Here is a 26,300-nt window from a genome sequence, read left to right as displayed (position 1 = left end):
GAGTGTAGTACTACACTCCCGGGCAATGAAAAAGTTCCACTCACAAAATGCCGACACCAACCGAGCTTTTTACAAAGAATTAATTTAAAATTGTAAAAATTATTACCGTTTTCAGTTAATAATATCCTGATGCTCTGTTAAATGTATTTTAAGAAAGAAGAAGACGCCATTAAACGTTGCCTGGAAGAGATCGCTTTTAGCGATAAGGCCGCCTATTGTGCTTACTCCTTTTGTTATTTAATGTATGTTGTGTGTTTTGTTCAATAAAGTTATATTGTATTGTATTGTATAAGCTAGCCTTTTCCGTTTAGAAGTAATTTGGTGCTTTTCTCAGTGAAACCTTTTCATTGTCCGTGAGTTTTACTGAGTATGTCTCTTGCGCATTTCCGATATTGATAGAGTGAGATTGGTCATTGTAAGGACCAATAGCAACGCAGTAATAAATTACGTGGGCCAATAGCAACACAGTAAAACAATGTCAGTACTCATTTGTTTAAATAATTTACTGAAAAAGTATTAGTTACTCCTTGTAAGTTTTTGTAGTAGTCGTATTCTTTTATAACAAGCTTGACCTCAGTCACAGCTGGAAAAGTGCCATCAGTGCGAGAGCGACCAATAAATTAAACTACGTTGTAGTTCGTGCACATGATCTCGATCATAGCTGTCAACTAATTGTCAACGACAATAAAGTAACCACATTCCGGTTTTAATTTCCCAGGTATCGCTACTAACGCTGTACTACGAAGTGATTCACGACATCAACATCATCGGCATCAGTTCCACCTACGTGGTCATCAACCGCCTGCCCTGTGATGTGCTGGTAAGTGATGATGATGATGATGATGATGATGACACACATAATCTATCATCACCACATAATCGTCTGCTAACATAGGATTTCTCAAGAAGCGCCACAATGTTGGCTTTTTAAGCTACCGGCCCAGCGGGCTAAAGCTACGCTACATATGCCTGATCGTGACTCGAAAAATCAAGAAAAACCGCAAGGCTCATCGGTAAAGCTCCATATATGTGCTAATCTTCATCACGTGACCTTGAGAGACCTGAAATTCTCCTTCGTTTGTGGAGTAGTATTTTCCTTGATTGTCAATAGCTGTGTTAAACTTCGGTTATATATGTATTTACTTATATGAATCTGTAGTGTTTCTTGTATTCTAAGGTACCTTATGTATGATTACAGGTGTATCCTATAGCTGTGCCCGAATCAGAGATGAAGGAAGAAGTAACGTTCACATACAACTTGCATAAGCGAATAGCACCGGCCGAAGATGACAGGTAATTTTTTTCATGTCAAAATCAAAATATGTTACAATTTTTGCTAGACGCATCAAAAATATCTAGTTTACACCCAGTTGCAGAAACGTCCTTTAAATTTTTTAAACGTCCTTTAACCTTAAAGTCCAATTAAATCGTTGCAGAAAAGCACTTTAATGTGACGTTTCATGAGACTTTAAAATTTATCTAATGAAATGTCAAATTTACCCTAATGAAATGTCAATGTCGTTTTTTCTTCATTTTTACGTTGCACAAAGCCACATTAGTCACTAAAGTGACTTTATTTTGACGTTTGGTCCCTTCAAATATACTTCAAATCTAATGAGCCAAAAAGCATCCATTAAAACCAATTTTAAATTTATTTTCGGATATAATTTATGTATTTGAAACTATTTCAAACAGTGTAGTGTCTTGTCATCGTTATTATAGCAGAAGAAAAAAATTATGTGCTTGAATTGGGACCAATAACACAAATACTCATTAGAAAAATTTCGCCCATGAGCTCGCCTCGCTCGCAGAACCGAGGCTGGATATACCTAAATCCTCAAAAGAGTCCAGCCACACAGCCAAAGATTTAAGAACGAAGATGAAATCCTTGTAAATTAAATATTCTATTAGAACCTATCTATATGTAAATGCAGTGTTATCTCTTTATAAATAAGAAAACAGTATTTTAAAGTGGTATTTTTAATGTTTAATATTGTAGGTAATTCATGTTTATAAATTTTATAATTAACTTTGATTGTTGAATAAAAGTTATTTATTTAATTCTCTGCTGGTTGTTAGTGCCTGCACCTCTGGTTCTCTCTGATGAAGTCTGCCCAGTCTGCATCTGCATATCCACAAAGCGGCTTCTCTGTACTTCTATAATACCTACGTAAGGCAATGGTCTCAGGTCAGAAGGTACCCGCTTCGCAGCCTTCCAGAGACTCTGGTCGTAGTAGCATCTAACCTACCAGTTAAACAGTAACGAATAACGCCTTTCATCCCCACTGTATTTTTTGAGGTAACACGTGCGTTGACTAAGAAGGTATTTGTTTATCTTCCAATATCGGTATACATTTTAATTACAAGGAAAAACGGTTCTGTAAAAATTGTATTGTTTGTTGATTGTTGTTGTGTTATGTGTGACATTTCATATTAGCGTTTCGTTACTGCTGAATCAAATCTCAGAATAATGTAGACATTCTTTGTTTAAGGTCAATTTATGTCAAAGTTTACTCTTTTTGCATGATCAAAACGCATTCCTTCACTCACTTCTACTCCTTAGTTCATTCATTTTCTAATGAGCACAGAGTAGATATTTTTAACTGGTCATTACTTAAAGGAGAATTTTCTATGTCTAAAAAAGTTTTGTGCAACAACTTTAAAATAATGGAATCATTAGTCGTAATTACACATTAGCAAAAGTGACATTTTAATGAAGCTTTCTGCAACTGGGTGTTAAAAAAATATAAAAACCTGTATCTTATTTGGAAAGCCATGTTAATCTTGATAGAGGTATTCATAATTTTTGTAAGTATAGAGTTTAACGTACGCCTGAACTTTTATAAACATTAGTGTCATCATAGAAAAAAATATTAATTATGGTTGTTCCTAAACCCTAGTTTGGCTTCTCAGAGTGACTCTTGAAATAATCATGTCAACTAAGTATAAGTTCATTGTTCATGAAGTCGTTGCTTTAGCATACCTACCTACTTAGATACCGTACAAAGAATATAGGTAACGCAAGTTTAAGTTGGGTGTTATATAATACGAGTACCAACTTGCACATGAATCTTCCTGTTCCCTTCCAGCCTGACGGGCACCCCAGTGAGCCGGTTCGCGGTGCACGGGCGCTGGCCCGGCGGCGCGCCCCCGCTGCGCGTGTACCTGGGCGCCGCCCTGCCCGCCGGCGAGGCGCCCGCCCACGCGCCCGTGCCGGTCAAGCTGGGCGGGCGGGACAGCCGCCGCGGGGTCGGCCTGAGGGACCGGGATAATAAATATGTATGTTGTTGTTTATGTATTTATGATATAGAATAGAGAATAGAATATTCTTTATTTGCACACACACATGAAATAAACTTACATAACTTAAATACGGTCCCCGTGTCGGCAAACGGCGTGTCGGTCGCCCCCCAACCCGTTGGTCTGATGATCTGCGGAAGGTAGCGGGAAGCCGCTGGATGCAGATGGCGGGTGACCGTTTGGGGTGGCGATCGTTAGGAGAGGCCTATGTCCAACAGTGGACTACGGAAGGCTGAGAGAGAGAGAGAGAACTTAAATACTAACACATATGTACAAAAATGGCGGCCTTATCGCTTAAAGCGATTTTTTCAAGACAACCTTAGGGTGGATGGTGGTGGATATTTATGATCAAAAAGGGGTCAAGTGTACTAATGAAGATATAGTATAGTAATATATCTTATCACCGCCGCCCTCGGCTTCCTAGAGGTCATAAGCATATTAAATGTTTTTGTCATTATGTAGTCTTTATGGGGTGCAAGAAATAAGCCTCTTTGAGAAACAGACATTTATAACTTTGCAACAAAAACTTGATAACACAACACCCGACACCAAACCAAGTTTATTATCTGTTGTTCCGACACTGACGTGGTACATCTTTCTTTTTGTTGTTGCTAAGTGTTCGAAGCAGCGCGATCGAACAGATCAGCACATGCAATAACGCAATAACTAAATTACCTAGTTTGTATAAAATAAGTTCAGTGCACTTTATGCATGATCATTAGCGTTATCAAATAAACCTGATCTGCCATACACAGATAAACCTGATTATACCTGGCATTGGTCACCAAATTTGAACAAAAACCTGTTTCCCCCTGCAGATGGCAGTGGTAATAACGCAGCAGTGGCACGAGTCCCGCTGGCTGGTGACCGTGTCGCCGGACCCGTGCCCGCAGATGTCGGTCCGCAACGACACGGCGCTCACGTTGCTGGTCGCGCAGCCGGCCGGCGACCCGCCGTATGCCACCGTCGATGAGGTGAGACGCGACCCGTTTTTTTGTTTTTGTTTATTTAGCCCCACTTGCACAAACATATTAAATCTAGATTTAGTGTCATTTCTCGATTTTAGAAACGTCAGTCCATATAAAATTTGACACTAAATCGAGATTTAATATGTTTCTGCAAGTGGCCCTTAATGTTATTGTGCGTCACTTCTAAAGAGGCCTCCACTGAAACACCGGCGCGGTGTCCTTGGCTGTGGCCAAGGGCGCTGCAATAGCTGAGTGGATGCCTTTTTGGCGGACACCAAATTTATACGTAACTTATGTATTATGGTGTATAATTAAGTATGATTGCTGTCATTGTCAAATAAAGTTTATCTTTCTTTCTTATCTTTCTATCGCCGCCGGCTTGGTGAATCACAGATAGTCATACAGGGTGTTTTGTGGTATGCGAAGACGAAAACGGGTGCCTCATGAGGTCAATCTAAACAAACTTCAACGTAGAACAAACACTTTTCAGCTTAGTATGCAGGGTTATTTGCAAGTAGACCGGATCCTTTCAGGAGGTGATACAGGAAGGCATTTCCAGTCGATTGAACCCTATAATTTTTTTAAATTTTGCCAAAATTTCATATTTAAAACCGAAAATTAAAAAAACTAGCCATATTTCAATATTTTTTTGGATTTTTTGCATTAGTAACACCTTAATAAACTAATTAAAATAATCAAATTACATTATTCGACTTCAATTAGACACAACACCTCAAAATAAATGATTTTTTTTTTAATATTCAAAACCTAAAAACAAATAAGTCAAATTTAAAAATAAAATCATATGACAATTTTTTGTGCACTTTAGCTTAAAAACATTGTCAACTTATAAGCTTTCAAATAAGATATTTCAATATCAAATCGATTTAGGTATCACCAAGATATGGCCAAAACAACCAGCACAGGCGGAAAAAAATTAACAGAAAAACTAACAAAATTAGCCCAATTTAAAGGTGAAAAGTGTGATTGTTTTCAGCCCTGTTGACTTTTGTATGGAAACCAGTGTTGAGTTTTCTCCGCCTGTGCTGGTTGTTTTGGCCATATCTTGGTGATACCTAAATCGATTTGATATTGAAATATCTTATTTGAAAGCTTATAAGTTGATAATGTTTTTAAGTTAAAGTGCACAAAAAATTGACATATGATTTTGTTTTTAAATTTGACTTATTTGATTTTACGTTTTGAATATTTTTTTAAAATGTTCTTCTATTTTGAGGTATTGTGTCTAATTTAAGTGGTATTATGCACATTTTATTATGTTAATTAGTTTATTAGGATGTCACTAATGCAAAACAACCAAAAAAAATATTCAAATATGGCTAGTTTTTTTATTTTCGGTTTTAAACATAAAATTTTGGCAAAAATTTAAAAAAAAACTTAAATATTAAATATCTTAGAAATGGTTAAGTTTCGGATAATGCATTATAGGGTTCAATCGTCTGGAAATGCCTTCCTCTATCACCTCCTGAAAGGATCCGGTCTACTTACCAATAACCCTGTATACCTATTGTAACATGAAAAACATTTTATCAAAGTTTTAAATGGCACATGGAGAAGATTTTATGCAATGCTTTCTCGATCGGTTTCTATGTATATAGCCGATAAGTACCTAAATTTTGTTGTTAAAAAATATATATATATGCATAGCATATGAATCGAGAAACAATTTTTAAGAAATCGCTAATAATTTAACCATAGCATCGACAACTACAATAATTTGAATCTTTTCTTCTACGACGGTCGAATGGCATAGTGGTTAGTGGCCCTGACTTCTATGCCGAAGGTCCCGGGTTCGATTCCCGGCTGGGGCAGATATTTGTTTAAAAACAGATATTTGCACTCGGGTCTTGGTTGTTGATATTTATATTTAATATGTATCTATCTATGTATTTGTGTAGATATATCAGCTGTCCGATACCCATAACACAGGCTCTGCCTAGCTTTGGGTCGGATGGCCGTGTGTGAGATGTTCCCACATATTTAACATTTACTTCCCAGGTGGTACCAGACTGCGAAGGCGTGTCCCACTACTGCGTGGTCGAACCCGGGACCACGGTGTACTACTCCACGCCCCGCTTCGTGTCCCGCTACCCGCCCGCGGAGGGCGTCCCACGGGACCCCGTCGAGTTCATCACTATAGGGACCTACTGTCAGGAGGAGCCTGAGGATGGTGCCGGTAAATATAGTGATTCTAATTTCTACCATTATATATTTATTTACATTGGTATAATGGTAGATAAAAAGGCTTGGTAGCCTTATGCTCGGATCGCTGGTAGTAGAAGCAATGTTTATTGGTACCTATATTACAAAGGGTTACTAAATTACGAGATAACTTAATACTGCGATGTAGTTTTCGGGATAGTGACATCTATGTAATTACGTAAATGTCACTATCCCCCAAACTACATCGCGGTATTAAGTTATCTTTCATGTCAATTACCTTTGTATTATATCAATAAATATTGCTTCTACTTCCAGCGATCCGATCATAAGGCTACCAAGCCTTTGGTATAATGGTAAAAATTCGCTTGTAACAAAAGATTTCACTTAGTTTTCGTTAAATCCAGAGATTCGTTTCCCTGTGGGGGTTTTAATTAGTGTCTCCACCTGTAAGGGGATGTTTTAGCTCACCCTGACATTAAATGTTGTTATGTTATGTTGTTGAGATCGGTGGTAGTAGAAACTCAAATATATGTTAAGACACTGTTGTTTATTCAAGTTCTAAACCGATACTAAAAATAGATAGGTATAATAATTATAGGAATCTACAGCTAAGCAGTTTTATGTTGGTCGTACGTTATGCGTGGATGCTACTTGTTATGTAGGTATTTTATGTATGTTTATACACCACCTGGCTCTCTCAAATTCTACCTTCATGCCTTTACATTTACATTATAGTGACGTAACTTCCCAATGCCATTTCCCGCAGAGCCTCCCCCGCCGACTATCAGATGGAGTCCAGGCGCGGCGCTGTCGCCGGGGTCGCAGCTGCTGTCCGTGTGTCCCTCCGCCACGGTCAAGCTGCAGGTCACCGCGCGCCCGCCGCGCCTGCGCCTGCTGCCCGTCACCCAGGTACTGTCTGTGTGTCACTCCGCCGTCGTCACCGAGGTACTGTTTGTGTGTCACTCCGCCGCCGTCACCGAGGTACTGTCTGTGTGTCACTCCGCCGCCGTCACCGAGGTACTGTCTGTGTGTCTGTGTCATTTCCTGCTACTCTCAATGGCACTCACGATACTACATAGACGACATCACGGGCCTGCCTAGTGAAGTGTGCAGTGAACTTACTGCGATCTTATGATCCTAAAAAATTGTATCATTCATTGTGAAATTGTGAAATAAGTACCTACTATCGATTGTGTGATCGACACAGTTCACACTGGTTAGCGGTATAGAAATTGCATGTGGGTTTCCAAGCCAAAACTGTATACATATTATTATATGTGTATATTATTATATGCGATGTGAAATGTTGTGTAGGGTCCAGCGACCTGGCACTGGCATCAGTTCGAACTTACTGTAAAGACGTTTTTTAATTAAATTCTGTAAAATTGTTAATTTGGTTATGACCGTTACTAATAAAAAAAATAGACAGTAATATGCATTCATCAATAGTTGGCGGACTGTCATTGGCTTAAACGAGCCAATGTAAACAATACTGGCTGTCCCCGCGCCGCGCTACCTCTTTACCATTTGGTTTGCTTATACAGCTGTCTTTCAGGTCATAATTATGATAATAATATCTGGGGACATCGCACACACGGCCATCCGACCCCAAGCTAGGCAGAGCCTGTGTTATGGGTATCGGACAGCTGATATATCTAATCTACACAAATACATAGATAGATACATATTAAATATAAATAAAAATAAATATAAATTATGGTCAATCACTGAAACTCCAGTCAATTAACCGTCTCAAAGTCTTAAGAACATGTAATAAAACTGTTCGTATTTTTACAGGATGACATATCGGCCAGTGATATCAGAAAACGTCTGCTGGGCCCGTTCTCTTCCGAAGAGGAGACTCAGCTGAAGGCATTTGTGAGTATGAAGACAGTATTGAAATTATGAACTTCTTTTCATTTTATAACAGTACTTCTTAAATACTCTTTCATCCACAGGTCACTCCTAAAGCTTTGGATTTAACCAGACTACAAAGCAAAAGTATGTGTAAGTACCATAAAATATTTTTTAAATAATAAATAATAGAATCGACTTTGATTTAAATAAGTTGGGCAGTCCTTTATTTGTTTATATTATTTATATGTATTGTTATTATTTATTTTATGCTTATTTACGTTTTTGTTTTGCTATTGTAGTGTCTGTCCCAGAGCCTGGTCAGGAGAAACTTAAAGAAGATGATACTGGTGGTCCGAAACGTCCGAGTATTAAAAATCCCGTAAACGTCGATGAAAAAATATTAAAAGATCTAAAATTCGTTATAGAAACCGATGAAAAAATTAAACATCATGACGAAGGTGAGGTGAATTCTTTCATAAACGTCTTGAACTTAACTAATAATAACATCGGTTATAAATAAATGTATACATAAGCCGTAAATCTCTTGCGAACAGATCTTTTCACACTGTAAAAACTTGCAACCCCCCTCTTCTTGGCATGAATTCAATAGATCACGCTCAGATCAACAAAAGTTGGTTTGAGAGATCAGATCAGATCCTCAGGACGGGATGGCTAGATTGTACTTCATGATTTAATGGTGTTACAATTGTTAGCATCCGGGCTTTCCGCCACAAAACCATTGTATTGTAGAAAATAAAAGTAAATGATTAATTGTTGTAACATAATCAGATGAAATGGGAACATCCGAAGATACGGCTTGTTGCACCCGGCACTTCAAAACGCCTCCGAGCGTTGCTCCCAGCGAAGGTGATAAAGGCAAACATTCTTGTAGTTATGTTATTATTGTTTTTTTAGCCTATAAATTCTGTCCATTATATTATTGGTTTCTTGACAGTCGAAATCCCATACATATTTGATGACTGCAAAGGAAAACCAACTTTACTTACCAGACATAAGGAAACGTCAAGAATACAATAACATAGTGGAAGCTTTATAGTTGTGCTTGTGTAGTAAAGTTTAGATCATTATGAGTATGGTCAGCTGGATAAGTAGCTATACATCTGAAGCCGCCTTTCAATGCATTGAAAGGTTCGTCAGTTTGACAATCTACAAAAATGTTTAGCTACTTATGCAGCTGACTGTACGTAAGAATATTGTTTATATTTGTATTACACAGGAACAAGTTGTCTTAAACAGGAACAAAAGCCTATAACTTTCAATTACAATGTGCCTAAGTTTAAATGGGAATTGAACGTTGTTTGCAGATATGAATGACGGGACCAGTGTGGTCTCCTTGAAAGAGAAAGTTTCCAGCGATCCAAACCTGTTCTCCAATATCGAATCAGGTGCGTTATATTATAAGAATACGAGTATTTATTTGAAAGATTAAGAAAAAAAGATAAAACTTTAATTGACCTTGTCATGTAATGAAAATATTAAAAACTCTCATAGAATGAACATTTCTAAGGCTTTTTTTAACATCATGCGGATTGCACGCCATTTTTCCGCGTCTCGCGTGCATATTCCAATGAATATGTTACAATGAATATCAACGCATGCGGCGCAATCCTGCGTCCGTGATCAAATCCGCATGCTGTTAAAAACAGCCTACAGCAGTGGCCAAAATCATATAAATTATGGAATATTTCATTTGGGATAATCAACAGACAATGATTCTCACCTAATTATACATCCTAGAGGTAAAACAACATGTTGTTTTTCGAACCCGACAAACTTTAAAAAAAACAACACATTGGTAGCTATTCTGAAGGCGGAAATTCAAATTTTAACGCTGTTAAACTATAAATTTTGCTAGCAAAAAATCACATTTACGGGAACACTCATAGAGTCGAATTTTAAGTAAAGAAATTAAGGTTTTGACAGCTCTAAAATTAGAATTTCTGCCTTCAGAATCGACAGCATTGTATACGTATTATGTATGTCCCCAGAGCTGGGCACGCCGGACTGGTGTAGCTCGGAGCGCTTGGTGGCGTCTCTCGATGGCGTGGTGCTGGAGATAGGCCCCGCCGGCGCCGCGCGCTGGCTCCTCGCCGCGCACCTCGGCGCCACCGGCGTGGCCGTCACCACCGACAACCAGGTACGGAGATAGATAGACCCTGGGACTCTGGTGCTGGAGATAGGCCCCGCTGGCGCCGCGCGCTGGCTGCTGGCTGCGCACCTCGGCGCCACCGGCGTGGCCGTCACCACCGACAACCAGGTACGGAGATAGATAGACCCTGGGACTCTGGTGCTGGAGATAGGCCCCGCCGGCGCCGCGCGCTGGCTGCTGGCTGCGCATCTCGGCGCCACCGGCGTGGCCGTCACCACCGACAACCAGGTACGGAGATAGATAGACCCTGGGACTCTGGTGCTGGAGATAGGCCCCGCCGGCGCCGCGCGCTGGCTGCTGGCTGCGCACCTCGGCGCCACCGGCGTGGCCGTCACCACCGACAACCAGGTACGGAGATAGATAGACCCTGGGACTCTGGTGCTGGAGATAGGCCCCGCCGGCGCCGCGCGCTGGCTGCTGGCTGCGCACCTCGGCGCCACCGGCGTGGCCGTCACCACCGACAACCAGGTACGGAGATAGATAGACCCTGGGACTCTGGTGCTGGAGATAGGCCCCGCCGGCGCCGCGCGCTGGCTGCTGGCTGCGCATCTCGGCGCCACCGGCGTGGCCGTCACCACCGACAACCAGGTACGGAGATAGGCCCCGGCACACTGGTGCTGGAGGTGGGCCCGCCGGCACCACCGACAACCAGGTACGGAGATAGCCCCCGGGACACTGGTGCTGGAGATAGGCCCCGCCGGCGCCACCGACAACCAGGTACGGAGATAGCCCCTGGTACACTGATGCTGGAGATAGGCCCCGCTGACACCACCGGCACGAACGAGATAGGCTCCGGGACATTGGTGCTGGAGATGGGCCCCGCCGGCGTCGCCGTCACCACCGACAACCAGGTACGGAGATAGCCCCCGGGTCACTGGTCGTGGAGATAAGAGTCCTAATGTAAAGTAATCTTTGTCGTCAAGAAACTATCCAACAAGTATTCATAGATTCTTGTAGCTGGGTTTTGTGTGAAATATACAGATTAACAAACGTAAATATTAGTTGATTCTATTATTTCAACTGTTACTTCTTGCGTTATTCAACTGTTACCTCACACGAACTATTCCACCGCATCTTACAATCCAATAAAAACCAAATTAACAAACCATCGCCCACCCCACAGGGCATATCAACGAAACTCTCCATCTCCGAGCTCCAACTAGACAACCTGCGCTACGACACGGGTCAGTTTGACTTCCCGGTGGTGGTGAGCTCGCACCCGGCGCCGCTGGGGGTCGAACCCTGGCCCCCGCTCGCCGGCATGCTCAATGAGAGGCAGCCGCCCGCCGACGCTCACATTGAGGTCAAGTTGAGGCACGACCGGTGGACCGATGGCGGGAAACAGTTTACTGGTAAGAATCCTTTCACTAATAAAAAATAAAAAAAACACGCACTCACGCCTTGTACTAATGTACTCCCTTGCGGGGTAGGCAGAGGTGCATTGCTGCACCCACTTTTCGCCAGAGTGTTATGTTAGTCCCAATGTAATAGGGGGCGGGCCTATTGCCATTTTACGGGCACATCCAAGACCAGAGAACAAATATCTGCCCCGGCCGGGAATCGAACCCGGGACCTTCCGCTCAGTAGTCAGAGTCACTAACCACTACGCCATTCGGTCGTCCTTTCACTAATATCATGTTTAAGCACATTAAGGTTGGCTGTAAGAGATCGCTCTTAGCGATAAGGCCGCCATTTGTGGTGACCAATTAAGTTGTATTCTATTCTATGAGTATGATAGTCAGTAATCAATATGGATGATCTTTCGCTTGAACCTCGAAGACTCTTCGCCTCGACTTCGTAATAATATGTTCTCAGCACTGCTGTGGAAATTGCATCTTCAGATTCCCTGCTTCACGGTGGCTTATATAGTCAGTTCCACTATTTAATTGTTGCATTGATGGAAAACGTTGGTAAAATCTGTCACTGTAATTTAACTGAAAATCAGTGGTTTGTCCCTAAGGGCAAACATATGCGCTGAGTTGCTTCCCTTTTGGTCTGCTTCAACACATTTTCCATAATTTAACTGTACCTATCTAATCTATTGTAACTACTTATATGTGTTATGTTTAAGTGGAACAAATAAACGATTTAGGTATCTATCTAATTTTATGACCTGAATTTAATTCCAGAGCTAACCGAGCTAGACGTAAAACTGGGCCACCTAGCCCTATACATCGAGGACGCGTTCGTGCAGGCGATATTAGAGCTGGTGCGGTGCGCCACGGACCGTGTCGCCGCGGACGCCGGCCGTGTCGACGACGGCGCGGCGGCCGAGGCGCGCGCGTTGCGGGCCCCGCTGCGCCTGCGCACGCTCTGCATACATCCGCTGGATCTGACGCTGACGTTGCATACTGCTGTGAGTGGGGTTTTTTTTAATACATCATTGACGTCCGTTATTTATTTCTTTATTTCAATAACTTAGTCTACCCTTACAGCTAAGCCAATTCGATAGACAAGTTTACAATAAAAATATGACACTAAAACAGAAATTAAGTACTTAATATAAATAGGTATTTAAACTAGGTAAGATATCCTATATGCTAATAATACTCCTCTCAGTACATGTAAACACGTCTATTTGGTCGGTTTGATTATATCTAAATAAGGATCGTAGGAAGGCACCTACAAAAGAGTACATCTGAGGGATCAATTTCATACAAAAATCACCAAAAGTATGAACTGTCAAGTATACTGTTACACTTACAGTATACTTGACAATGAATTTGAAAAGCTTAGACTGCAATCCAAAGTTCACGCGAGTGCATTTGAACTATAATCGGAGTGCGCGTTTGGTTTGCAGTTTTACCTAGACCGTTTTGTAATTTTAAAGTAATAGATAGATAGATAGGTAGATAGATATTCTTTATTTGTACACAAAATATAATAATAAATAATAAATAAATTCATTTATTTCAGATATTAATCCATAAAATATCCATAAAATCCATAAAAATGTGTTAGTAACAATGTGTCCTTAGTCTATGTTAGTAAATTATCGATTAATATAATTAATATAATCAAATTCAATAATCAAACAATAAGTCAAATTAATAAACAATAAGTCAAATAATTTAAAAAATTAAAAAACATGGACAAAAATTACAAAAGAACTTAATCTAACACATAAGTACAAATGGTAGTAATTTGTTATCTTCTGTCCCCAACAGGTCCGCATGTACATAGCCCTGGACCAGAGCCCTCTTCGACTCGGCGCGTTCAAACTGAGCGACATGATGACGAGTCCCGAGCGACTCACGCACGCGCTCACAGTGCACTACCTCGCCGCCGCCGTGCTGGCTGCAGGTGAGTCCCCGGCGAGTCGCCACAGACTTACAATGCTATAAAGAAAGAAAGAAAGATACATTTATTTGACACACTGAGACAGAATAATAAGACAGAAAAAGAAGCAACAACAAAATAAAGAGAATACTTAATACAGAACAAACAAAAAAAATAAAGTTTGCTGTCCAGAGTGTCAAAACGGCACCAGCTCAGCATATGCTGTGGACAGTGGAAAGTGGCCTGGTAATAGGGAATATGCATGAGATTCAAATAAAGGTCAAGTGTTATTTTTAATAAACTTTGTTATTTCAAAATTATGCTTCCATCAATATTTTTCATTATAATTTATTTTCTAGCAAGTAACTAATTGTTGAAAAGTAGAAATAAACTGCGGTAAACTCAACTTTTGAAACGTCACGCATTTTCTTAGGGCGGATGTGACGTAAAACATAAGTATATGTCAATCTCAGAATAATCTATGCCCATAGAACTGAGCGTAGGCGCGACTGGCGAGAGTCATTATTCTGAGCTGTGAAACGTAAAACAAAGTCTTGGGCTTTTTATGTGGTCGTGTTGATTATAATTTTATAACTTTCTTTAAAATACTTACATTAAATTACTTTTTGGAGTTTTTATTTTTTACTACTTATAATAAATATCAAAACAAAAAATACATGCATATTCCCTATTGACACAGCGTGTGAGGACTGTCATTAACATGACGTCGTTGCTTATTCTCGAATAAATATATGACTTATTCTCTCATAAGCCTTATTCTTCAATGGTGAAATCGGGTCTAACTGCTAGTTTCAATAGTCTATCTATCGATAGCTGACAAGCTACCAACAAGTTCTTTGAATTTAAGTACAATGTATACCATCGCACTTACAGTGAAGGAAAACATCGTGAGGAAACCTGTATATCTAGATTTAGCACATCTAGATAATTATGTGAACCCACCAACTCGCAGTGGACCAGCGTGGTAAGAAATGGTCCAAGCTTAGGAAGGCAGTTTAGACCTAGGGGGATATGCACAAAGGTTCCACTCGAGAAAGCCAGGTGCAGGTACTGACACCCCCACAGAGAATAGAATAGAATAGCTGACAGTTACTTTCATACGACTTTGACACATAAAAAGTTGCATTCTGTCAAAATTGTATGAAAGTAAGTATCAGTTATTGATGTTGGTATTTGTAAATTATTTGGCAAAAATCACTTGCTTGAACCTCGCCACCCTAAGCCTATACAATAAGCAGCTTCAGACGCTGACCGACTCTCTTTCTGTTACACGAAATTCAATATGGCGGACGTATACCTTCTATAATAATATAAATTTATTATAAGAAAATTAAACGCTGATTAAACGAATATCTTTACTACAAGCGTTAAACTCTGTTTCACTATTATTGTCCTAAATGGTCCCCAAAAACCAACAATCGATAGATAGAGTTATTGAAACTGGCAGCAAGTCTACCTATCATCTACGTATCTGTGTTCCCCCCAGGCTGGGTGGTAGGCGGGCTCGAGCTGCTGGGGGCTCCGGGCGCCGTTGCCGCGCGGGTCGGCGGCGCGACGGGCGGCGTGCGCGGCGTGGCGGCGGCGGCGGCGGCGGCGCTACTCCACTCGCTCAGCGCATGCGCGGGCTCGCTGGCTCGCAACCTGGATTTACTAGCTGGTGATGATGAACACAGCCAGAGGGCCGCTGAAGCCAGGAGAAGGGTGCCGGCGAGCTTTGTCGCGGGGTTGATGACCGGGATCACGAATTTTGCGATCAATATTTTGGGTGAGTTTGGTTTTTATACCCCTACAACACAAGGAATCCTAGTGTAGGGACTAGAGAGCATTGGGTGAATCTTTACTTAGCACCAAATAAACGATTTGTATTTGATGATTTTTGATGGGCGTAATTTTCGTTTGTGGTTGAAAATGTTTATGGCAAGCCTGTTTTGCAAGATTTTGTTTTTTTTTTTTATATGACAAATATAAATATTCTGTAGTATCCTCGATTGTGTCAACTGTATTTGATAGTTGCATCAACTTCCCTTGAGTACATACATAAATTTATTGTTTAGTTCCAGATACTCATTAATGCGTATTTATGGAAAACATATCTTATGTAGCACTTACGCCTTAAAGCCTCCTTATTTTTTAAACAAGGGGGCAATAAACTGTTCTTCTTTTGAAACACGACTACAAATAGACGATTATTTCGATCTTAAGCTTATTATTGTTATAAATACTTTATTTATGGGACTATAGGTCTAAAATATACTACCTAGTTATGGTTACAGATAAATTATGTATGACTGTTTGTCTCTAAGTAAATAAATACATTATTTTCAAAAATCCTGCTTCATTACCCCCCATTTCCCCCCGTCCAGGCGCAGTAGGCGGGCTCGCCCACCACCCCATCGTGGGGGTAGGAACATCCGCGCACGGCACGCCGGCGGCGCTGCGGCGCGGGCTGCTGGGCGCGCTGGCCAAGCCGCTGGCCGCCACCGCCGACCTGGTGGCGCTGGCCGGCCACGGGCTGCTGAGCCAGGCCGGCTGGACGCAGCTAGCCACGGTATGTAACGCTTAATAGTGTGAAGTCTGGTAGCGTCCGTCTGTATTTATGCTTATGTATCAAAATCAAAAATTGTTTATTGCTTTAACAAATTTTCTTAACAACTAGAAGTTGAAGCCTCCTTTTAGGCATTAATAAACGTCTGTGCCAGGAGACTCCGCTCTTCCTATAAACATTAAGGGCCTTACCACAAAAACTTAGACAGTATTTAACAGATGTTTAGCGCTGTCAAACGCCTACAACATCTGTCAAATTTCGTTTTAAACAGTGTTTAAAGTTTTTTGTGGTAGCACAGTAAACTTTTCAACATTTTTGAAAGCATGCAAAATAATATTAATAATATAAGTAATTGTAATTTAAGTTATTTGAGAATCAATATAAATCTATAAATGTATATGTAGATGTTAACCTTGCATAAATGCATTTAAATCTATGAACCAAAAAAGTAAGAAATTATGTTTAGACGCTTCAAAAACATTTATTTTTTTATTTTATTTTATTATTGTTAAGGAAACACACAGAGCAGATGGATGCATTAAAGTTAAATACATAAGTAGTACTTTTTACAATAAAGTTTCCATTAATATTTAAAGACATTTTAGCTTTAAAAATCCACAATACACATTAAAAACTTAACACACACAAAAACATGGTTACACAGAGCATTTATACTACAAAATTAAGAGAAAAATTACAAGGTTACAGTATTTAGACAGCCTTGACAACATTGTTCACATAAGTCCCCCCGCAGCAGCGGCCGCTGCCCCCGCTGCCCCCGCCGCGCGCGGGCTGGGCGCGCGACTGCGTGCGCTGGCGGTTCCGCCTGGCGGAGCTGCAGCCGCTGTGCGGCTTCGACGCCAGGGTCCACACCGAGCCCGTGCTGCTGCTGCTCACGCACAAGGTACAGTCCCACTCACCGCACTTGACCCCCGACCCGGCGGGTCAACACCGAGCCCGTGCTGCTGCTGCTCACGCACAAGGTACAGTCCCACTCACCGCACTTGACCCCCGACCCGGCGGGTCAACACCGAGCCCGTGCTGCTGCTGCTCACGCACAAGGTACAGTCCCACTCACCGCACTTGACCCCCGACCCGGCGGGTCCACACCGAGCCCGTGCTGCTGCTGCTGCTCACGCACAAGGTACAGTCCCACTCACCGCACTTGACCCCCGACCCGGCGGGTCAACACCGAGCCCGTGCTGCTGCTGCTCACGCACAAGGTACAGTCCCACTCACCGCACTTGACCCCCGACCCGGCGGGTCCACACCGAGCCCGTGCTGCTGCTGCTGCTCACGCACAAGGTACAGTCCCACTCACCGCACTTGACCCCCGACCCGGCGGGTCAACACCGAGCCCGTGCTGCTGCTGCTCACGCACAAGGTACAGTCCGACCCACCGCACTTGACCCGGCGGCTGGCGGGTTCGACGCACGGGTCGACACTCGCGTTCAAGGCACTTGACCAACCTTCTTGACCAGAACTAGACCAGCATGTGTCACCGCTGGTGACTGTTTAAAATATGGACTCCGCGCCAATTAGAAAGCATTTATAAAATGAGTATAGACTGTCTGATATGTTCTAGTGTATCCTTTTTACGAACTTTTTATCATGCTTTTGCCACGACTACATTACACAGAAATGCGCGACCAAATGTTGTAATCTATACCCACCTTTAGGTACCATTTTCCTAAAGTACTAATCTGTATAATAATCTGATCCTCACGTCACAGGCTTGCCTAGTGTGAGAATCGGAGTGTTTCAAATGTTAAATGTGTAGTAGTTAAATTAATGAATTTGAAATATTTGAAATTTTAAAGTGCGTTCCGTCTGCTATATCTTACAAAACACTACATTAGCTTAGCTATTAACTTCCTTACTGAGTGATGCCGTATGCTTGCAGTACCTGGTGATAGCGGACCCCGAGTCGGAGCGCATCGTGGAGATGATCGAGTTCCGCCACGTGGCGCTGGGCGCCTACGACGGACCCGTCATCGAGGTAGCACGACACTGCATTATTTTTATTTATTTATTCATCATCACACTACATAGCATTACAGTTTAAAAGAAAAACGTAAGCGCTACATAGAGGCACAATAATAATAATATTTAGTTAATAATAATGTTCTAATAATAATAATACTTAGTTAATAATATTTATCCATCAGACTCACAAAATTTCAGACATGCCTTTTTTAACTTTGGCCAGCCATCCGCAAACACATCAACTTGTGGTGCCGAATCTATTATGGCATTCACGATCGTAATCGCTCGAATTAGAGGTGATTATGTATTACTAGATGTTGTCGCTAGCTTCGCTTCGCCGTAAAAAGTTTCCCGTGGGAATTTCGCGATAAAAAGAAGCCTACGTTCTTTCTCAGGATCTAGACCATCTGTATGCCAAATTTCATTCAAATCCGTTCAGTAGTTTTGGCGTGAAAGAGTAGATAGAGCAGACAGACAGACACAGTTACTTTTGCAATTATAATATTAAGTTAGGTACATTTATCTCTCTTTATTAAAGAATGGTTACTTTTAGATGAGACGCTTAATAACTTAGAGTACACATCTAGAATCTATAAATAAGCATACTTCTAATGATGTTTTTCGTCCTCCTAATGAATGACGTTGTACAGAGCGGTATGCAGATGTCACACTCTGTATAAGAATTATTGTCAATTAGGATGTCAGGATGTCAAATGAATACATAACCGATATGTTAAAAGGTCTATAATGTACTAAAAGGTTAAACTAACGTGCCGTAATATAAAATAATAGTATATTTACAAAGATGTCACGACTTCCTTAATTGAGGGCGCGCATGTACGCGCTGTCATCACATAATCTCATGTATGAGTGGCTCATACAGACGTTATGGTTTGTTTCAGCTGTACGTGGCGCAGAGTCGGCCCAACAAGGTGGTGGTGTCCGACGAGCACGAGACCGAGAACCAGGAGGTGAGTGCTGCATTTCGCAACCTGCACATTCATTTAACAATCAAGAATGTAGAGAGTATTAGACATTCCAGGTTGTAGAAGCATGGGCACAATATTTTAATGGTTTAAGTTCAAACCACATAGGTAATAATAACAGGAGGGTATCTGTACGGGCAAGGCACGCATACATCAACAGCACATCATTTCGCCGCATCATCATTTTATACTTTAACCTAAATTCATTACTTTCAGTACGTTTGTAGACATCAATCACGTCGCGCGTCACTCATTATCATTTAGAAATAGTATCAAGTAATTATTTCTACCAATAAACTCTTGTAAACTTATACATACAGTATTATCATTTATAAACAATCTATCATCATCGGCTAGTACCCGAACAGTATCAGAATTAGGTTAATTTGTAAATACAGATTGTAATCATAGTAAATGTTTCCCCGCAGGTATCCGAGGCGGCCGCTGCCCGCGTGGCGCGCTACGCCGGCGCGGTGTGCCCGGGGACGCGGCGCGTGCTCGCCCTGCACCCCGCGTCCCCTGCGTCCCCCGCGCCCCCAGCCCCCGCGGCCCCCGCGCGCCGCGCCGCCGCGCTGCACGCCGCGCTCTCGGCGCTCGTGCGGCACAACTCCGACACGCACGTGCCCCTCCTGTAGCCCGCCCCCGCGCCCCCCGCCCCCGCCCCCGCGGCCCCCGCCCCCAGCTCCACGGACACCAGCTACAGCACCACCAGCTTCACCACCAACATCGGCGTGCGGGTCGGGTACGCGCACAGTGCGCACATCTAGGACATTGCTGTAACCACTGAGGACTCTACAGCTTCATATTGCACAAAAGACCAAAGGTCAAATTAATGCATGATGACAAGCAATGGCGACACGTCATTTTGATTTTCGACCAATGTATTGGTTGATATCAAACTTCAGCTTGACCTTTTGTCTTTTGTAATATGAAATAAAGTGTAGTTAGGTACGATACATAATTATTACGAAGATATGTACTCACTTACCAAGACTGAAACTGCCAAAGAGCTCTCAAGAGAATGACTATATTGTATGGTAAAATCGATTGGCCCATGAACTTTTAGCCTACAGAAAGATTCGGCCACAAATTGGGTGATGTTTTTGCTGTAGGGATAAACAGTAGGCAGCCTCAATCGTCTAATGCTCAGCTGCCACTAAGTATACATAATACTGATAGGTATGCATTTATTGTTCCTGTGAATACATTATATGTGCGTAGACACGACAAGTGCAACGCTTCGACACAGAAATGAGACCTGAATTGGCTAAGAAAATAAAATCATGAAGTGATAAAATCATACTCTGATTCTGGACTGACGAGTAACTGCTCAAGTTTGAGTAATTGAACTGAGCAGCTAAATTTATACAAAATTTTGCACATTACATTAAAATTTGTTTATTGCACGTTAAAGAGTTTACAGTTATTAGTAGTTTCAGAAATAAAATTTCAAGTGTCTTCCGTCTTCATTGAGGACCTACCTGAGAGAAAGTGGTGCGACCTCACCTGTTTACTCGACTATTGTCAAACCATTCATTCCGATACTTTTACTTGGTGTTTTATTGATAAAATTGATGTTGTGCTTTTATATATTGACTTGACTCATATCAATGCGACAATACTACGGTTATCTTGTGTTCGGCTATGCTTCGACGCTAGATCATTTTATATGCAAATAGGCGTAGCGATAATTTTGTAAAAATATCTATGTACTTAATCTATACAATGGCATTATCCAATTATTTGAATGTGTTTACAATGTATAATTTATGACTTTGAAAGTTTACCTCGTGTTCATATAACTTACAAAGGGTTTGTAAATAGACTCGAAACACATGCATTTAACTTAACCAGATTCCAAATCCGTGTTTTTGACGATACTCTACATACTTACTTACCTCCTACAAACTCTTTGTAAGTTTTACGAATCCCTAACGGGGGGTAGTTTATTACAAGACACTTGTACCTAATATTATAAGATACAATTAACTATATTACTAACCATACCATGGAGATATTGCTACCGGCCCAAAATAGGTGTACCTCAATCTACACTCGCGAGCAACCAAATCGACTCAAGCCTTGACGGCGCAAACATACATTAATACAAGTAAAATTATGAATAGAAATAATAAAAATGATATGTCATTTAAAAGCTTAAGATGTCAGCTTTAATTTGATATCATTATTATTGAAATCCATTCATCATTTTTGAAATAAATGATGTCTGAACGCAATTGTAGGAAAAACGGGAATTTAGGAAAAAAGGGTATGGGTATCGTATTATACAAATTAAACAAAAAATGTTAAGATAAAAATTTATTTATTTAAATCAATACTTTGTATTGCCCCCTCTTGCCCTAATTACAGCCTGCAGCCTGTTTCTCATAGACCTTATCAACTTTTTGACAGTTTCCTGAGGAATGCCGTCCCACTCCTCTAATAAAGCTGTCTTCAGCTCGTCCACGCTTGCAGGGACTGGATTCCTGGCCCGAACTCTTCTTTTGAGCTCGTCCCATAAGTGTTCGATGGGATTCAGGTCAGGACTGAGCGCAGGCCAGTCCATCGTGCGCAATTCCTTCTCTCTCAGAAACTGCCGACTGACTCGTGCCGTGTGGCAGCGGGCATTGTCGTGCATTAGCACGAAGTCTTCACCGACAAATTCTGCATAGGGCACAACATGACCGAGTAGAATGTCGGTGATGTACCGATCAGCTGTTAACCCGCCTCCTCGGCCGCCTCCAGGCACGAAAACAAGTGCGGTTTTTCCCTCTAGAGAAATACCAGCCCACATCATGCAGGAACCGCCGCCATATGCTACTGTTTCAGCGAAACAACATTGGGCAAATCGTTCCCCCGGACGCCGGTAGACCCGGCCTCTCCTGTCACTGCCATGCAGACACACTCTGCACTCATCAGTAAACAGGACCGACCGCCATTGCGCAATGCTCCAATCGAGATGCTCTCGAGCAAACTGAAGACGCGCTTGTCGGTGGCCTGCAGTCAATTTGGGGCCTGATGCAGGTCTTTTTGGTGTCAAGTTGGCTTCCTTCAAGCGTCTTCTCACTGTCCACTCGCTGACAGCCACTTGTCGTACACGTCTCAGTTCTTGCTGCACATCAACGCCCGTAAGGTGTCGATTGCGCAGCGAGGTTGAGACAATGAAGCGGTCGTCTCTCTCTGAAGTGCAGCGGTGGCGGCCCGTTCTTGGTCTTCGATTGAAGGCACCAGTCTCTTGGAACCGTCTGTATACTCGGGATACAGCAGACTGGCTCAAGTGGAGCTGGGCAGCGACTGCTCGCTGACTTAACCCTTGTTGCAGCAAAGCAACAACTTGAGCAGCTTCTTCTGGTGTGGTATCCATGGGTTTGCGAAAACAAGGAATACAATGCAACGAGATGTGTACCGGTCAACTTGCAACAAGCGACTGATAAGGTACACCGGATGTGGAAAGGTTTTATAGCGGGATCAGGTAGCGCAAGGCGTGGATTCCTAATGAGGTAATTAACACTGACGGGCAATTAAAATGCGTCATTAAATCTGCGCTTAGTTTTTTTTTATGGTATTGATCTTAATTGAAAGCCTAATTCTTCAGCTTTCGAATGACATATCACTTTTATATTTACCATTTATCGTTTTAGGAAAATCAATGTATATGTGCGCCGTGAAGGCTTGAGTCGATTTGGTTGCTCGCGAGTGTATGTCTGTCGTTATTACAAGAAGTGTACCTTCTATCAGGGAATATAGCATGGCATATATAATGGCCTTCCATTAAGGTAGGTAATTCTTAGAAGTGTTTGAAAACTGACCACCAGTTCACTATACAAATCGAGGTGATAGCTTCCTCAAGGTACGGCTATCCTGGCTTTCTGTAAGTACCGTAGCTATGGTACTTTGGGCCGGTACATGTGTAGGGTTACTCTGACAACTATTTAGGCTACTTGAACTGCCTTCACTAATATACGAACTTCATCATATCATTAGTTAGTGCTAATCTATCCAGGTTTAAGACAGCGAAGCTCTAACCAAGCAAATATAACCAACGCAACAATTCGGAATTGAAATAGAATAAGCATTCCCCAAGAACCTACCAAAACCTCCGACAGTCGGTCTAATATTTGATATTTTCGTGATTCTATTATTTACTGTTGTTGCCATTAAAGCTAGTTAAAAAAATAATGTGATATTTTTAAAGTGTACCAGACTCAAAACAAGATTGAGGTGTGTTTCAAAAAGCTGTATAATCGGACATAGATTTTACTTACCTTACACTACGACCGATAGATATTTTGTCATATTTTATTCTCGATTAGTCTGAAAGACACCTTGTATCTTTATGACATCTGCACCTACATTCCGCGGCTCACTGTTCATAAAGTAGCGGAATCTAAGTAAAGCAGTAGAAAATGACCTTAGTATTAGTAGACAATTTATATTCAAGTTATTTAATCATTGATAATCCGTTTGTATATAATATTACTTACCTTCTTCATTTAATATTTTCTTATAAGATTCCATAATTTATTACTTATATCAATATTTTTATATCATTAAAATTAATATTGTGATGTATTTATTATTAAGAGATAGATAAAGCTGGTTTGCACTGTGCGGGATTATCCCATGGAAATACATACTCGTGCAACGTGTTAAAAAAGAAATATGCATATCGCTAAACACATAACAAGCAATATAACATTTCAGAATATTGTATACGTAGACAGGTATGTATTTCGTGCGGTTACTCACTAAGGTAAGGCATGCCTTTAGGTATCATCTCGAAAAAAACATGTTAATTCCAAATTGGAGTTGCGTGTTTCATGGCCAAAGTCAACAAATTTTAATGTATTATAATGAAATTTATTATTGTAACTATCGATTTATACCTATAATTTCTTCACCATGTAGATGAAATGACACAATATAAAAATGAATTGCAAATGTACAGTCAGCTGCATCAGTAGCTGTACACTTTTGTACCGTCAAACTCACAAACTGCTGTTAAAACATTGTCAATTTGTTATGTAGCTAGTTTGACAATGAACAAAGGTGTATTGCTACTTGTAGCTGCCCGTAGGTTCAAATCAAAGTTATTATGTTATTTCACTTGCATTTTTGTTTCAATCAAATAAATATTTTGGAATTGATGATTTACTTTTTGTTTATACGACCACCCAACACCTAGATATCCATTTTATTTATCGCATCAACATCGTGAAAAGTGTGTGTAGCTACTTACTTACTAATAAATAGGGGCTATTCGGTGTTAAAATGATGGTCATCTCACTCGGTACAGTATTGTCTATTTCATGACGCCAGTACAAAGCGGGCTCTTGGGCTCGAGGAAGCAGAAGGCGTTGTTCTCGGAGAGCGGGAAGCGCAGGCGCGGGCTGCGGCCGAGGAACACCCGCGGGGTCGGCCGGGGCCGCGGGGCCCCGCTGCTGGACCTCAGCAGGGTGCGTCTCAGTAAGTTTTCTACTCCGCTCCTGAGTGCTTTGCGCTTTGGCAACGTGTCTACTCCATTCTTTGGCGGCTTGCTATGGATCGGATATCCGCGGCGCTGAATGTTATAGATCCTGCTGTCGAGGCGCCGCCGGTTGAAACGCTGTTTGTCTGGTCTTGACTGACCTGAGGCGAGTTAAATGATAATATAGATAGACAGACTGTAGATAGTACTAACGTTCACATACTATCTTACCTAATAAGAGGGTTAAGGAGTTCAGATTGCAGTTAACCTAGAGATTTTCCTTTGTATCTTCTATTTATGTTTTAAGCGATTTAGAATCAATCCCCCTTATTCATAGAGAAGTTACAAAACGTTTTAACTAATAACCTGTTTTGTCCCTCTCCAACAAAGAACAATTTGTTCTTTGACAGAGAGGGACAAAACAGTTTATTAGTTAAAACGTATTGTAACTTTTCTATGAATAAGGGGGAATAAATCTAAGTACCTACCTACTAATAATACCCAATACAGTGAAATTCCTTACGTAATGGCTCAGTAGAGTGTCTGCCAAAGTCCCTGGTGGTGGGCCGCGGGGATGTTCCCCGCTCGGTGGTTGACGGCACGAGTGGTTTTCGAGGTTTCTCTTTTTCTGTTTAATATTTAGAGCAGGTTAATCACAGCAACTAACAGCAGTGGTTAATTTGAAATGTTTGCGCTCCACTATATGTAGAAATCTATGGTAGTCCCTCTCTCGACAACCAAAACCCGCTCGCAACACCAATGTCCCTCCGAGATGTTCTAGGCCCTAGACCTAAAAAGCCTTTTGTCAAAAATCACCAAAACATAACTCAGAAGTAAAATTCAAAGCTAAGCAACGGCATTGTATCAAAGCAAAGAGAACTTTACCAATAACTTTTTTATGTATTTTCTTATGCTTGTCTGGCGGTAGTTGCGTCGGTTGCACAGTCGTAGGTTCTTCTCCGCTTTCGAAACTAACTGAATTATCGCTGGTTGGTGGTGCGTGTGTTGACGTCATTGCATTGGTCACTATCAGTGGCCCCCCCAGCGGGACGGGGGCCCCACTGGGCTGGCCTGGGGACTCCTGCTTCCGGTGACTGCCCGCCAGTTCCTCCATTTGTGATTGTAAGTATTGGTTCTCCATACGCAGCTTCGCATATTCTGAAATCAGACGTCTGTGCAAGTATACTTGGTCCGAAACTATTTCAAAAACTAAAATCCGCCTACTTCCACAGTTTGACTACGTGGCCTATAGCCATTAGAGTATATTATGAAACTTAATAATAACTCTAAGCCTACAGCTAGCTGTAGGTACCTATGTAAGTACATAAATAAGTGGGATAGTAGGTACTTAATTCTTCATCATCATCTAGTGCCATCTCCTAGCGAAGGTTGGCAATCATCCTGCTGATTTCCGTCTTGGAGGCGGCCGCACGGAACAAAAATAGTGGGTCAAAGGGAACGTCATCATACCAGCTTTAAGTACTTGCACAAGCACCAGCGCCTGCTGTATGTCGTCTTCCTCGGGCGAGGCGGGGGC

At 41.6% G+C, this 26,300-nt stretch overlaps 2 protein-coding genes across 2 annotated transcripts in view; one reads left to right on the top strand and one right to left on the bottom strand.

Moving 5' to 3' along the window:
- LOC105395537 overlaps positions 1–20,283 on the top strand; it is a 93,248-nt gene extending 72,965 nt beyond the window's left edge. The window contains exons 67-86 of the mRNA XM_048632795.1: positions 719–820; positions 1,199–1,293; positions 3,090–3,279; positions 4,119–4,274; positions 6,288–6,465; positions 7,219–7,361; positions 8,250–8,330; positions 8,411–8,459; positions 8,609–8,767; positions 9,635–9,715; positions 10,319–10,467; positions 11,603–11,831; positions 12,609–12,835; positions 13,647–13,782; positions 15,266–15,544; positions 16,143–16,327; positions 17,079–17,228; positions 18,228–18,323; positions 19,213–19,281; positions 19,725–20,283. Of these exons, the coding sequence (XP_048488752.1) occupies positions 719–820; positions 1,199–1,293; positions 3,090–3,279; positions 4,119–4,274; positions 6,288–6,465; positions 7,219–7,361; positions 8,250–8,330; positions 8,411–8,459; positions 8,609–8,767; positions 9,635–9,715; positions 10,319–10,467; positions 11,603–11,831; positions 12,609–12,835; positions 13,647–13,782; positions 15,266–15,544; positions 16,143–16,327; positions 17,079–17,228; positions 18,228–18,323; positions 19,213–19,281; positions 19,725–19,931 (2,961 nt within the window). The 3' untranslated portion in view covers positions 19,932–20,283. The remainder of the gene's footprint in view (positions 1–718; positions 821–1,198; positions 1,294–3,089; positions 3,280–4,118; positions 4,275–6,287; positions 6,466–7,218; positions 7,362–8,249; positions 8,331–8,410; positions 8,460–8,608; positions 8,768–9,634; positions 9,716–10,318; positions 10,468–11,602; positions 11,832–12,608; positions 12,836–13,646; positions 13,783–15,265; positions 15,545–16,142; positions 16,328–17,078; positions 17,229–18,227; positions 18,324–19,212; positions 19,282–19,724) is intronic.
- A 4,315-nt stretch (positions 20,284–24,598) lies between these two features.
- On the bottom strand, positions 24,599–26,211 carry LOC125491263. Its single transcript, XM_048632794.1, has 3 exons — positions 25,649–26,211; positions 25,287–25,391; positions 24,599–24,924 (listed from the first exon to the last, which is right to left on the bottom strand). Exons 1-3 carry the CDS (start codon positions 25,902–25,904, stop codon positions 24,599–24,601), a joined length of 687 nt encoding a protein of 228 aa, XP_048488751.1. The 5' UTR covers positions 25,905–26,211.
- Positions 26,212–26,300: the final 89 nt, after the last annotated feature.

Source organism: Plutella xylostella, chromosome Z (assembly GCF_932276165.1).
Source record: "Plutella xylostella chromosome Z, ilPluXylo3.1, whole genome shotgun sequence".
NCBI lineage: Eukaryota > Metazoa > Arthropoda > Insecta > Lepidoptera > Plutellidae > Plutella > Plutella xylostella.
The sequence above is the reverse complement of the archived record's forward strand: the minus strand, read 5'-3'. Positions and strand labels throughout refer to the sequence as shown.

Coding starts and splice junctions, on each gene's coding strand:
- LOC125491263 (XM_048632794.1), bottom strand. CDS start 25,904: ATGGAGAACCAATACTTACAATCACAAATGGAGGAACTGGCGGGCAGT. Junction 25,392..25,648: donor AATACATAAAAAAGTTATTG/GTAAAGTTCTCT, acceptor AATATTAAACAG/AAAAAGAGAAACCTCGAAAA. Junction 24,925..25,286: donor ACACTCTACTGAGCCATTAC/GTAAGGAATTTC, acceptor AACTCGCCTCAG/GTCAGTCAAGACCAGACAAA.